At 42.7% G+C, this 13936-nt stretch overlaps 1 protein-coding gene across 7 annotated transcripts in view; it reads left to right on the top strand.

Moving 5' to 3' along the window:
- The window catches only part of LOC121530976 (paired box protein Pax-2a-like), a 46465-nt gene that overhangs the window by 14208 nt on the left and 18321 nt on the right, over window positions 1-13936 (top strand). For all 7 annotated transcript variants that reach the window (XM_041836406.2, XM_041836407.2, XM_041836410.2 and 4 more), the window contains 2 exons: window positions 9553-9728; window positions 13397-13526. In XM_041836406.2, coding sequence (XP_041692340.1) covers window positions 9553-9728; window positions 13397-13526 — 306 coding nt within the window. The remainder of the gene's footprint in view (window positions 1-9552; window positions 9729-13396; window positions 13527-13936) is intronic.

The following is a 13936-nucleotide window of genomic DNA, read 5'->3' on the forward strand; positions in this document are numbered from 1 at the left end:
GTCTCGCCGCAAGCCACCGTTTGGAAAAATAGTATATTGCATCCGATATCATGACTCTGTAGCTAGATGGCATCACGCTTTACTCTAATATGTGTCCCAGTAAATTATAGCTCGCAAATAATGGCTATTTAGGGTACTTAAAATACATTTCGTATTTATGGAACTCGAGATACGCTGCACCCTACAACGACAATGTTCTCTATATCTGTATTCTCAATATTCAAACACAATATTCATTTGTGTGTTATTATTCACAGCATTATTTGTTTTATACCAAATGTAAAATACCCATACTAAGACTTTAGGACTGGTTATCTGACCACAGGTCAGTGTTTCATACTAACACCACAGATCAGTGTTTCATACTAACACCACAGATCAGTGTTTCATACTAACACCACAGATCAGTGTTTCATACTAACACCACAGATCAGTGTTTCATACTAACACCACAGATCAGTGTTTCATACCAACACCACAGATCAGTGTTTCATACTAACACCACAGATCAGTGTTTCATACCAAGACCACAGATCAGTGTTTCATACTAACACCACAGGTCAGTGTTTCAAAAGCTGTTTGTTCTTTCAACTTATTTTTGATGATGTATTTGTTTAGGTATGCTGCTGTGGTATTTTTTTATTTTTTTATTTTTTTATTTCACCTTTATTTAACCAGGTAAGACAGTTGAGAACAAGTTCTCATTTACAACTGCGACCTGGCCAAGATAAAGCAAAGCAGTGCGATTAAAAACAACAACACAGAGTTACATATGGGGTAAAACAAAACATAATGTCAAAAATACCGCAGAAAATATATATACAGTGTGTGCAAATGTAGCAAGTTATGGAGGTAAGGCAATAAATAGGCCATAGTGCAAAATAATTACAATGTAGTTTTAACACTGGAGTGATAGATGTGCAAGAGATGATGTGCAAATAGAGATACTGGGGGTGCAAATGAGCAAAATAAATAACAATATGGGGATGAGGAAGGTTGGGTGGGCTAAATTCAGAAGGGCTGTGTACAGGTATTGGTTAATGCATTGGATTAAATGTCCCCATAGTCCAGTCTTTATCTTTAGCCTTCTATGAGCTGAGCCCTGTTAAACTTGCTAAGGCTGATTATTACTGTCTGATCATGGCACAAACTCTTTTTAGAGATGGAATGTTACCTCACACACCACCACCACGTTTCTCTAAATGTGTGGTGCAGAGAATTAGCCCCAGAGTTGACTTTAACGTAGAAAGGATAACTCCTGTATACAATATTAGCTCTGCACATAGGGACATTTATAGAAGACAGACGGATAAAGACAGTCTTTATCAAACAGGTGAAAAAAACCAGCAGCCATGGTAGCTATGGCAATAACAACAAGTTCACAGCGGCGGCTCACCGCAGCAAAACGGACGGACTCTGGTGTGTAGAGGTCCAGAACCGCGGCTGTACTGTGGCTCTGCGCCAAGGTGGACCAGTCAGTCAGCTCCTAAGTTCCAACTCAGCAGCGAGTGCCCTTTAAAGAAAGCAGGTCCCCCCCCATTACTAGAGGGATGTAGAGATAATGTAGTGTGACACGCGTTATGTACACTGGGTCCTGGAGAAGACCGGCGCCAGGGACACCCGTGTCATAAGAGCCATTAATCTGGCTTTGTCATGTGTTATTGCAAATTAAAAGTAGCATGTTACACTTGGCAGCTATTGTTGCCAGCCAGGACAGAGCGTGGAGAGGAGAGGAGAGAGAGAGAGAAGAGGAGAGGAGAGAGAGAGAGAGAGAGAGAGAGAGAGAGAGAGAGAGGAGAGGAGAGAGAGAGAGAGAGAGAGAGGAGAGAGAGAGAGAGAGAGAGAGAGAGAGAGAGAGAGAGAGAGAGAGAGAGAGAGAGAGAGGAGAGAGAGAGAGAGAGAGAGAGAGAGAGAGAGAGAGAGAGAGAGAGAGAGAGAGAGAGAAGAGGAGAGGAGAGAGAGAGAGAGAGAGAGAAGAGGAGAGGAGAGAGAGAGAGAGGACCTCTGGAGATGGGCTGTATACTAAAGGGTACCCTATTCCCTTTATAGTGTACTACTTTTGACCAGGGCCCTGGAAGTGCACTATATAAGGAATAAAGTGCCATTAAGTGCCATTTGGGACGTAGCCAAATGTCGTGTGTCGTTGGTGACCATGGATGTCCTGTCCGCTGTCCATATATATGGGAATTTGCAATTCCGCAGAGAAAAGCTATTACCTCACAAATTAATATCCTTGTCCCCGTCCCCCTCTCCTCTCTCCCCTCTCTCCCCTCCACACCCCCAACCCGTCCAACCCTCCACCCGCATCCCCACTCCCCTCCGATGGGCTGGCTGTGGGAAAAGACAAAGGAAATAGCTCAAGGGTCTGAAATATTCGGTTCAGTCACTGTAGGGAATTATTGCCAAGAAGGAATTTGTATTGCAGACTGTGGAATAGAAAAAAATGCTTTGGACCGACAGGGATCTGCTTTTGTTTGGTGATTGTTTTGTCACAGTATGTGCTGTAAAATAGAGATAGAATGTTCTAGTATGGATGCAACATTAGCAGAGATATATTAGTGTACTGTGGTGGAAATACAGATTGTTGAATTAATGTCCATTATTAAGAGACTGACCAACTGTTACGTACAACGGGCTGCTGACACCCATTCTATTGGGTGATTTAGCTGCAATCACCTGGACAGATACAGCTGAGAGGTTTCTTGAGGATGCTGTATCTAGCTAATGGCCAATGAAGAGAATGACGTCTCACCAAGTGTGTCCAGTCTTTTGAAACCATTTCACTTCGCTATTCAAATACTACCCACAATATGGACAATCATAACTACCATTATGGGTATTCTTCATTTCAATCACTTTCAAAAAAAATATTTCTGCATTGTCTGAAGCTTTTGTAAAATATGATAATTAAAAAAAGAGAAATTCCATGATAAGAAGAAGAACATAATTTAATATCATTCAAAGGCAGCAGTCAGTCAGAGAGAGAGATAGAGACAGAGAGAGAGAGACAGAGAGAGAGACAGAGACAGAGACAGAGACAGAGACAGAGACAGAGACAGAGACAGAGACAGAGACAGAGAGAGAGACAGAGACAGAGACAGAGACAGAGACAGAGACAGAGACAGAGAGAGAGACAGAGAGAGAGACAGAGAGAGAGACAGAGACAGAGACAGAGACAGAGACAGAGACAGAGACAGAGAGAGAGAGACAGAGACAGAGAGAGAAAGAGAGAGACAGAGAGAGAGAGAGGGAGAGACATAGAGAGAGAAAGAGAGACAGGGACAGGGACAGAGAAAGGGACAGGGACAGATGAATGATTGAGCACTAGGCCATGAATCCTGTCCACTTCTGTGTTCTGTGAGCATCACCATCTGTTTGGGTGAGAGTGGGTCTGTGTCCCAAATGGCACCATATTCCCTATATAGTGCACTACTTTTGATCAGGGCCCATAGGGCACTATCAAATCAAATCAAATTTTATTGGCCACATGCGCCGAATACAACAGGTGCAGACATTACAGTGAAATGCTTACTTACAGCCCTTAACCAACAGTGCATTTATTTTTAACAAAAAAAGTAAAAATAAAACAACAACAAAATAAATAGGATGCCATTTGGGGCGCACACAGGGAGAAGGGTGGAACAACAGAGGATCTCAGTTCAACAACATCAAATCAGAAAGGGAGGCAGTAACACACTGAACTGTAATGTTCAAAAATCAATTAATAAAGCTACTTAATACCCAAGAACAGATAAATGAATTGTGGTGTCACGGCCTTTCTGTACACTGTTCCTACCCCTACACAGCCTCTGTAGTTGTACCTACCATTGTTGAACGTAATGTCGCTACGGGTAAGAGCATCGCTCTGGATAAGATTGTCTGCAAAACTACCATTCAGACAATATAGAGTTCTCTTTCTGAGGCCAGCAGAGTGTATAGTGAGAGAATTGTCTTAGTTACACATATCTGTGTAAGTAGAAAGATATATTAACCTCTACGAGATCGGTGTCCCGTATACGGGACGGTTGAGATAACGTGCGCTAATGTGATTAGCGTGACTGTTGTAAGTAACAGCAAACTGTCCAGGACATAGACATGTCTTATATGGCCAGAAAGCTTAAATTCTTGTTAATCTAACTACACGGTCCAATTTACAGTAGCTATTACAGTGAAAAGATACCATGCTATTGTTTGAGGAGAATGCACAACAACAAAAAACGTATCACGGCAACTGGTTTGATACATTCACCTCTGAATTTAAATTATGTACTTACATTCAGGAATCTTGCTCTGATTTGTCATCCTAAAGGTCCCAGAGATTAAATATAGCATAGTTTTGTTTGATAAAATCCATTTTTATATTCAAATGTAGGAACTGGGTTTTACAGTTTGAACCCCTGCTGTCTCTGGCTCCACCCCCACCCCGCCCGGCCATCTAGATTTGTGAAAGTTAGTGTATAAGCTAATGTAATTTATGACATTCCTGGGAGTGTGTAAACGTACATTTTGTATTACCATATCATTTTGTATCTTCTCTATAGTTATGTACTTGAAAATGTATCAATTGACCAATTTGGCATATTTGGGCAGACTTGATACAAAATAGTCCAGTATTGCAATGCTTCACTGGATCAATCTGAAACTTTGCACACACACTGCTGCCATCTAGTGTCCAAACTCTAAATTGTGCCTAAACTGCAATATTATATTGTGGCCTTTCGTTGCATTTCAAAGATGATGTAACAAAAAGATAATAGAAAACATGTTTTTTTATTTTGTATTATCTTTTACCAGATCTAATATGTTATATTCTCCTACATTAATTTCACATTTCCACAAACTTCAAAGTGTTTCCTTTCAAATGGTATCAAGAATATGCATATCCTTGCTTCAGGTCCTGAGCTACAGGCAGTTAGATTTGGGTATGTCATTTTAGGCAAAAATTGAAAAAAAGTGTCAGATCCTTAAGAGGATACAGCATATTAAAGAGAGGCTATGCGGAGCATATGTGCACTAAATGTTGTAATATTTGATTTGGTTAACATGACATTAACCAAAACGTTCAATCGAAAAATGTATGTGTCAACGTTTACAATTTAATTTGAAATTAGTGTTAATTTGATTTAATTCAGGGTATAAATTGAAGCTAGTTGTAGATGAGGGAGTGATATTACAAAAACAAACAGAATGCTAATGCAATGCTTGGTAAAGGGAATCACTAGCTAACGTATTGAAATGTTGTTCAAACATGAAACAACAGAGAGACAGAAAGCCTGTTCAGGCAAGAGGGGCTTTCACGACCCTAAGGTGCCGTTTCACCTGCCTGTGCCTCCACTCAGGGCTAAACACAGACTGAACACAGCTTGAATTTTACCATGAATAAGATACTATACCAATTACGAGCTTATATTTTGACGCCATTGCTTTGGTCAATTCTTTACGACCCATTCAAGCCAATTGTATAATGACAGTCATAGCCAGACGACATTAGCTTCCTTCTCAAAAGCCAACGTTTCCAGTGTTTTTACTCTGTTGTGTTTGGCAGACAGGTAGTCAGTGTAGTCAGTCAGATGGTCTCTCTCTCTCTGACTCCAGGCAGAGACAGAATTACATCGGCTCAACCCCCTGCTAGGGGTCATGACCTGGGGGTGGCGAGCCCGCGGAGAGGAGTCTGTTTTATAGAGCTAGTGATGTGATCTGATAGGGTCTGGAGTCCTCTGCTCCCTCGTTACCGGAGTGTTAATACCCAGCCACGTCAAGATGAATACACTCAACCCTGTCACTCACTGATCAATAACACAGACACCATCACTGGGGGAGGAGTGACTGGGGGGGAGTGACTGGGGAGGATAAGGAGACTCACCAACAAACAAAGACATTGTCTACTATGACATAACAACATAACTTATTAGCATCACTGGGGAGGAGTGACTGGGGAGGAGTGACTGGGGAGGAGTGACTGGGGAGGATAAGGAGACTCACCAACAAACATTTTCTATGACATTCACTGGGAGGAGTGACTGGGGAGGAGTGACTGGGGAGGAGTGACTGGGGAGGAGTGACTGGGGAGGAGTGACTGGGGAGGAGTGACTGGGGAGGAGTGACTGGGGAGAATGTGACAAAACAGAGCTCAGTTGCTAGAGCATGGCGCTTGCAACGCCAGGATTGTGAGTTTGACTCCCACGGGGGACCGGTACGAAAATGTATGCACTGGATAAGAGCGACTGCTAAATGACTAACATGTAAACAAAGTTACCGGCTAATGCTATGACATAATTAATAGCTAAAATGGGATGGGAAACATGCCCCCAAAAACATGTACAATATATCTTATAGCAAATGTTATTTGGCACTGTATACTGTATACTAAAAATTACATTGCTGGGTGGCTATGATATGCACAAAAATGTAATTGGGTTGGTTGAATTAACTTCTAAATGTCTTCAGGATGAAACAAAAGACCTCTAGTTAAATAGCCTGGTAAAAACTAGACTGAATGCTAGACTGAGCTCACCTTTGAGCTCACCATTGAGTTTAGTATTCAGTCTGGTTTAGCCAGGCTAGACTGAATGTCTCCCTACCACCACCCAGAACAACCTACTCCACCAGACATGGGTGAGACAGTCAAGCCACGGGGCTCTGGTCAAAAAGGAATGCATTATATAGGGAATAAGGTGCAATCTGAGTCACATCCACAGATGTACTGGGCATTAGAGTGAGGTGCTTTTACGGTAGTCCTATAGGATTATTTATAATACAAGTAGGCAATATTTAGGTGGGGTGTTTTAAATGTTTAAATGGATCTTTCACCTTAACTTGAGTGGGAACAAGAGCCGATGTACTGTAGGTTGACCTGAGGATGGTTTGAGTGGGAACAAGAGCTTGTGTACTGTTGGTTGACCTGGGGATGGTTTGTCATGTGTATGGGAAGTGTATTCCTCTGTGGTGAATGACTAATGTGCAGATATTGATCATGGTAGGTACTCTGGGCTAGCTGATGGAAAGTAATTAATGAGTCTATTTGCTTCCGAGGACCGAAGGGAACAGTTGAGGTTGATAAAGCGACAACCGTTCAGCGGAGCTATGAGAGACTGAGGCCCCCAGTGGAGCTGTCCAGAAATAATGCCAGATCAAAGATGCGATTAGATTTATCTATACTGAAAATCAGATGAAAATAGCTGAGCAGTGTAGAGTATAAGTGATTTATGTTCTCCTGTGATTGCATATTGCAACAGATCACAACCGATCACGCTATGAAAATAGCAAGATTTTACATATTTGTAGAATGTAGTACATATACCACAATAGGTATTTTTTCACATAAAAAGCTATTGTAATGTGTTGTGGAATTATTAGTTATTAAAATCATTTGTTTGAGGATATAGAATTATTGTAGTATGTTGGGCAGCACATGGCAGTTACCTATTCACCCACACACACACACACACACACACACACACACACACACCCAACTCCCCCAGGGTCTCTTATATAGCCCCTTGATACGTTTTTGCTCTTCTTGGGAGTGCAGGTTCATCCTCTGGCCCCGGTGAGAAAAGGTCAAGCGGCAGAATGGAATGGCAATAACCCTTCCAAATGGTACCATCAGGAGAGACATGATTGATCAATTGAATTCCTTGGCAGAGAAAAATGTGGGATTAAGTAGAGTATTATACGCACATTGAGTTGAGGCATGATGTTCATTTCAAGTTCATTTCAGCTCCCTCTTGCCACCAGATCAGGCAGGCAATCAATAGGGGCCCTCCTTGCATATCATATATCTCTGCCGCTCCCACCAGGACCAGCCAGAGAACATAATCTGCCACAAATTTAGAATGACAGATTTGTAAAGGAGCTGAAGCCCTTTCTAGAGATCCACGGAGGAGGAGGCTGGAGGCTGGGAGGCAGTAGCCAGAGCCACTGCATCCTGGGATGGGAAGGGAAGGGGGGGGTCTGGAGGTCTTTAAAAGTGGGTCTTTATAGCATCACAGGGAAGCGCCAAAGGGAAAAGCTAAGGCATCCCTCTCCCTCTGTTTGGAGAACGGCATCCTGGGACTAGGAGATGATTGAACTAGACTGTACCGTTTTATTCATTCACAGCATCTCTCTCTCTCTCTCTCTCTCTCTCTCTCTCTCTCTTACTCTCTCTCTTTCTCTGTCTGTCGTGTCTGTCTGTGGTCACAACGGTGTTAGCTACCCAAATGAAACACTGCTACTCTGCCACTCGACTGAAAATGAAAGCAGTATTAAATTGTTGAAAAGGGAAATTGAGAAGGAGAGTAGAAGGAGGGAAACCCCTGGAGCCTGGAATGAACATGGAATGAAAAGCCACTTGGGTACTGTAGCTGCAGAGTACATTAAAATACATGGGCTCCACCACTACAACAAGTATATATTTGCACTGATGGTAATCCATCAATTACCACAGGGGCTTTCACATCATGATGCTGGCTAATACTGTGTGTGGTAGTAGTAGTTTCCTCTACTGGGTCTGTCTGTCTGTCTGTCTGTCTGTGAAGCAACACTGCACTCAGTGGCTCACCACAAGCAGCATTAATATGACCCGTTTAAAATCTACCCTGACTGAATTTGCACTGTATAATTCAATATATCAGTAGTACTCCCAGTGCTTGAAGTGGACTGAAATAGGTGCTGGGACTCATTTTGGGTGAAATCAAATCAACGTTTATTCATCAGGTACACAATATACAGCGGGTGTACACGGGTGTAAACGATACAGGATACAGCGGGTGTACACGGGTGTAAACGATGCAGGATACAGCGGGTGTACACGGGTGTAAACGGTACAGGATACAGCGGGTGTACACGGGTGTAAACGGTACAGGATACAGCGGGTGTACACGGGTGTAAACGGTACAAGATACAGCGGGTGTACACGGTGTAAACGGTACAGGATACAGCGGGTGTACACAGGTGTAAACGGTACAGGATACAGCGGGTGTACACGGGTGTAAACGGTACAGTGAAATGCTTACATGGATGTGCTGGTACTCATAATATTTTAGAGCCAATGTTCTATAAGAGGTGATGGAAAATTTGAGCACAGGACCAACTCAAGCACTGAGTACTCTTATCCAAAGCTACCATTAACACACAGTAACAATATAAACACCAGCTTCCTACCTTACAGGGGCTTCAGTCAGCCAGCTTCCTACCTTACAGGGGCTTCAGACAGCCAGCTTCCTACCTTACAGGGTTTTCAGTGACAGCCAGCTTCCTACCTTACAGGGGCTTCAGACAGCCAGCTTCCTACCTTACAGGGGCTTCAGTCAGCCAGCTTCCTACCTTACAGGGGCTTCAGACAGCCAGCTTTCTACCTTACAGGGACTTCAGTCAGCCAGCTTCCTACCTTACAGGGGCTTCAGACAGCCAGCTTCCTACCTTACAGGGGCTTCAGACAGCCAGCTTCCTACCTTACAGGGGCTTCAGACAGCCAGCTTCCTACCTTACAGGGGCTTCAGTCAGCCAGCTTCCTACCTTACAGGGGCTTCAGTGATTAGACTCTAGTGTTGTTGCTCTCTCTTCTTGTAGATGGTTCAGATGGGTCTGGCCCAAACACTGATTCTCAGGGTAGTGTGGACAGTTTACGGAAGCACCTGCGGGCCGATGCTTTCACTCAGCAGCAGCTGGAAGCTTTGGACCGGGTCTTTGAACGCCCCTCGTACCCTGACGTCTTCCCAACCTCGGAGCACATCAAACCAGAACAGGTTAGCAACGTCTTGTTGTTTGTTACCATTAACACTATCAAATACACCTGTATTACACCCACCTCACCACTTCCATTCCATCCAAGTTCCATCGCCGCGAGCGGTACAACCATGATATTGTTGTTGTTGTTGTTTTTTCTGTTTGTTTATTTTTAGTGTATTTTTGCTTCTCCTAACGTAGATTTCCCTGAAACTCAACAGATTGTTATTTACTTTTTGTGCTGAGAGATTCTGCTATTTTTATTTAGTTGGCCCAGAGGACCCCGAAGTAGCACACAGCAATCTGAGCAATACATATCTGCTCCACGCAGCTCTCAAAAATAAAATGGCCACAAAAGTCTAGGCTGGTAAAACAGTCATTCCAGTGTTTTAGAAAACAGCATGTAAAATGCTGTAGGGATCTCAGGGAAAACTCCCACGTCGTATTGATCTTGGGATGAAAAAACACCACATTCTCTGGATCCCTTATAATTGAGAATAACAGAAAGGCAACATGCAATTAATCAATACCTCTATTTTTCTCTATTTTTTTGCTGCTGTGTTATTTGACTCTGTGTTTCTGTTATAGTTCTGTGTCATTCTTCAATAATGTTTTTATTGAAACAGTGTATGAAGCAGCTTTCGGGCTGTCAGATTTATCACAGAAATGTTTTTATAAATTGTAAACATAGCAAGGGGCTTTCTTGATTTGTTTTCTTGAGGTGTTTTCACACACCTGGGTGTGTATATAGGATTTTCAATGTTTATTCCTTTTGATGTCAACACCACAAACACTCACCACCTATCCATCCTCATTTACCAAATGAAGACCCCATCTGTAACCACCCCCTCCCAAAACCACAATAACTAGACCCTTATATGTTTACATACTACATTTATTCTTATTAAAACCTCTCGTAGGCTTATTACAATGGATAACCTTTATTTACTTTCATTAGACTATTAAACAACAAGAGACTATTCATTTGTCCCCGTATAAAACTACAAGTATTTAAGGAGGGACCCATAAAAGAAGCTAAAGCAATGGGCCTAATTGAGTTCATTTTAATTTCTCTCCGATCGCGGTGAATTACGTAGGTAATAAATCAGTAGGACAGGACTCACCTCCAGAAGAGAGCCTAATTTGGAGCTAATTACCAAACTGATTTCTACTGGAAGATCAATACCAAAACGAATTGGAAATGACTTGCAATCACAGAGAGCTTCAGATAGAGTATTAAAGAAGAGGAAGAGAGAAAAGGAGGAGGGGTTCAAAAGAAAAAGAGGCCAGTAGAGGAATAATGGAATAAGAGGCCAGTAGAACAATAAGGGAATAAGAGGCCAGTAGAACAATAAGGGAATAAGAGGCCAGTAGAAGAATAAGGGAATAAGAGACCAGTAGAACAATAAGGGAATAAGAGGCCAGTAGAAGAATAAGGGAATAAGAGTCCAGTAGAACAATAAGGGAATAAGAGGCCAGTAGAAGAATAAGGGAATAAGAGTCCAGTAGAACAATAAGGGAATAAGAGGCCAGTAGAAGAATAAGGGAATAAGAGACCAGTAGAACAATAAGGGAATAAGAGGCCAGTAGAAGAATAAGGGAATAAGAGTCCAGTAGAACAATAAGGGAATAAGAGGCCAGTAGAAGAATAAGGGAATACGAGACCAGTAGAACAATAAGGGAATAAGAGGCCAGTAGAAGAATAAGGGAATAAGAGTCCAGTAGAACAATAAGGGAATAAGAGGCCAGTAGAAGAATAAGGGAATACGAGACCAGTAGAACAATAAGGGAATAAGAGGCCAGTAGAACAATAAGGGAATAAGAGTCCAGTAGAACAATAAGGGAATAAGAGGCCAGTAGAAGAATAAGGGAATAAGAGGCCAGTGGAAGAATAAGGGAATAAGAGGCCAGTAGAAGAATAAGGGAATAAGAGGCCAGTAGAACAATAAGGGAATAAGAGGCCAGTGGAACAATAAGGGAATAAGAGGCCAGTGGAACAATAAGGGAATAAGAGGCCAGTGGATCAATAAGGGAAAAAGAGACCAGTAGAACAATAAGGGAATAAGAGGCCAGTAGAAGAATAAGGGAATAAGAGACCAGTAGAAGAATAAGGGAAAATGAGTGGATGCGACGGGAACAGCCCAGAAAAATCTATTTTAATTTAATATAATATTAATCAGAGGATTTTCTCCTTTCATGGATCCCTCTTTCTCTTTTTGCCCCCTTTTTCCTGGTTGGTAAATGTGCCCCTATTAGCCAGGGTCTGGGTCCTGGTTAGAAGGCCATTACAACACCATTCTGGAGATGCAGAACTAAATAGATTCACCCCTCCCACACTTCTGCTAGCCATTTGGTCATCCTTTTCAAATCTATCTTTTCTTTGGGGTTTTTTCCTTCCTCTCCCCCTCCTCTAACCCATCCTTTATCTGCATGATAAAACGTCTGTTTGGCATCTAAAGCCTTCAAGAATAGAGGAAAACATCCGACATTGTCCCAGTGAACAGTTGTAGCAGACAATTAGAGTTTGTCTGGGATAGAAGCAGACAAGAGTGGGGTCACAGGCTCCCAGGCGTCCCCTTTGGGACCGCGGCCCAGCGAGCCACTCAGACACACACTGGGCTTTGGACAAACATTGTCAACACACAGTCTCCGGACGTCTGATCTCATTATAAAACACACTAACATCTGCCATGACCGTCTTAAACCGTCCGCCGCCGTACAAAGGAAATACTTTCTGTGGGTATACAAAGTGTCTTTATAGTAATGTATCGTAGTCCAATATAAATACATAGAAAATACATCATGGTCGATATAAAATGAAGTAATTTCTTCACTATGATAAAACATATATAAATAGTGTTACTTTCAGTTTGATATTCATTTGTACATGGTAACACAGAACAATGTAAGTTACAGTATATGAAGACCTATTTTTAGTTACTGATGATGAACCAATGAAATGTTAAAGGGTTGTGGGGAAGCTTTTTTAGATTCAAAATGTAAAAAGCCAAAAGGTGAATAGTGTCCTGTCTGAACCAGGGCCACATGGCATGTCTGTGTGTGTCCAAAATGTAATCTTATTCCCTGTACAGTGCACTACTTTTGACCAAAACTAGTGCACTGTACAGGGAACAGGGTGCCATTTGGGACAGAGGCGTGGTAACCAAGCAGAACTGCTTTCTCCCTTGGCTGATCAGGACTCCTGGCTGCAGTCAAGCACAAAGGACCAGATGACGGCTTGGCTTTTCATTCTGCTCTTCTAAATCCCACTTCCTCTCAGACAAAACCAAAATACTTTAATGATATGCTTGAACTGTCACCCTCACTGCTGCAGCTTGAAAATAGTGAACTCACACACACACACACACACACACACACAAATATGCATGCACACACTTATGCGTGCACACACACACACCCCAAAACCCAACCCAGACACCCACAACCCACCCACACCCCACCCACCCACACACACACACTCACACATAGACATCCTACGATTCATGGAGAGACAGTATTTGACTCTATACGCATGGTTTTGGTAGCTAATGTTGTGTTATTGTGTAACCCTGATTAATGAAGGCTCTTTAGATGAAACATTGGTGGAATAAAACCCACAGCAGGGAGAGATGAGCCTTTCTTCTTCATTTCTATGGTTGTGTAATGGTGAACGTGTCTTTTTTTGCAGGCCAACGAGTACTCCCACTCCCTGTCCTCCCTGAACCCTGGTCTGGACGGTGAGGTCAAACCCAGCCTGTCCTCCAGCGGTAACCAGAACCTTGGCCCCAGTGTCTCCGTGACACAGAGCTACTCTGTAGGTAAGGCACAGAGCCAAACACTGGTCCTGTCTGTGTGGCTCAGTTGGTAGAGCATGATGCTTGCAACACGAGTCCTGCAGTTGTGGGTTTGATTCCACGCTAGGGCAACGCATACAAACATATTTGTAAGTTGCTTTTGGCTGTGTGTCTCAGAGTAGGAGTTCAGATATAGGATCAGTTTAGCCTTTTAGATCATTAATTAATATGATTACATGGAGAGTTGGGACCTGATCCTAGATCAGTTCTCCTGGTATAAGATGCTTCATACTGTACCTACGGCCCTAGCATAGTCTGCCTGCCTAGCCAGGACAGGCCAAACCACAGCTTCAGCTAAGGGGATTATTGGTTTGTTTCCCAAATGGCACCCTTTTCTAGTGCACTACTTTTGACCAGGGTCCATAGGGCTCTGG

The sequence above is a fragment of the Coregonus clupeaformis genome, chromosome 1 (assembly GCF_020615455.1).
Source record: "Coregonus clupeaformis isolate EN_2021a chromosome 1, ASM2061545v1, whole genome shotgun sequence".
Lineage (NCBI taxonomy): Eukaryota > Metazoa > Chordata > Actinopteri > Salmoniformes > Salmonidae > Coregonus > Coregonus clupeaformis.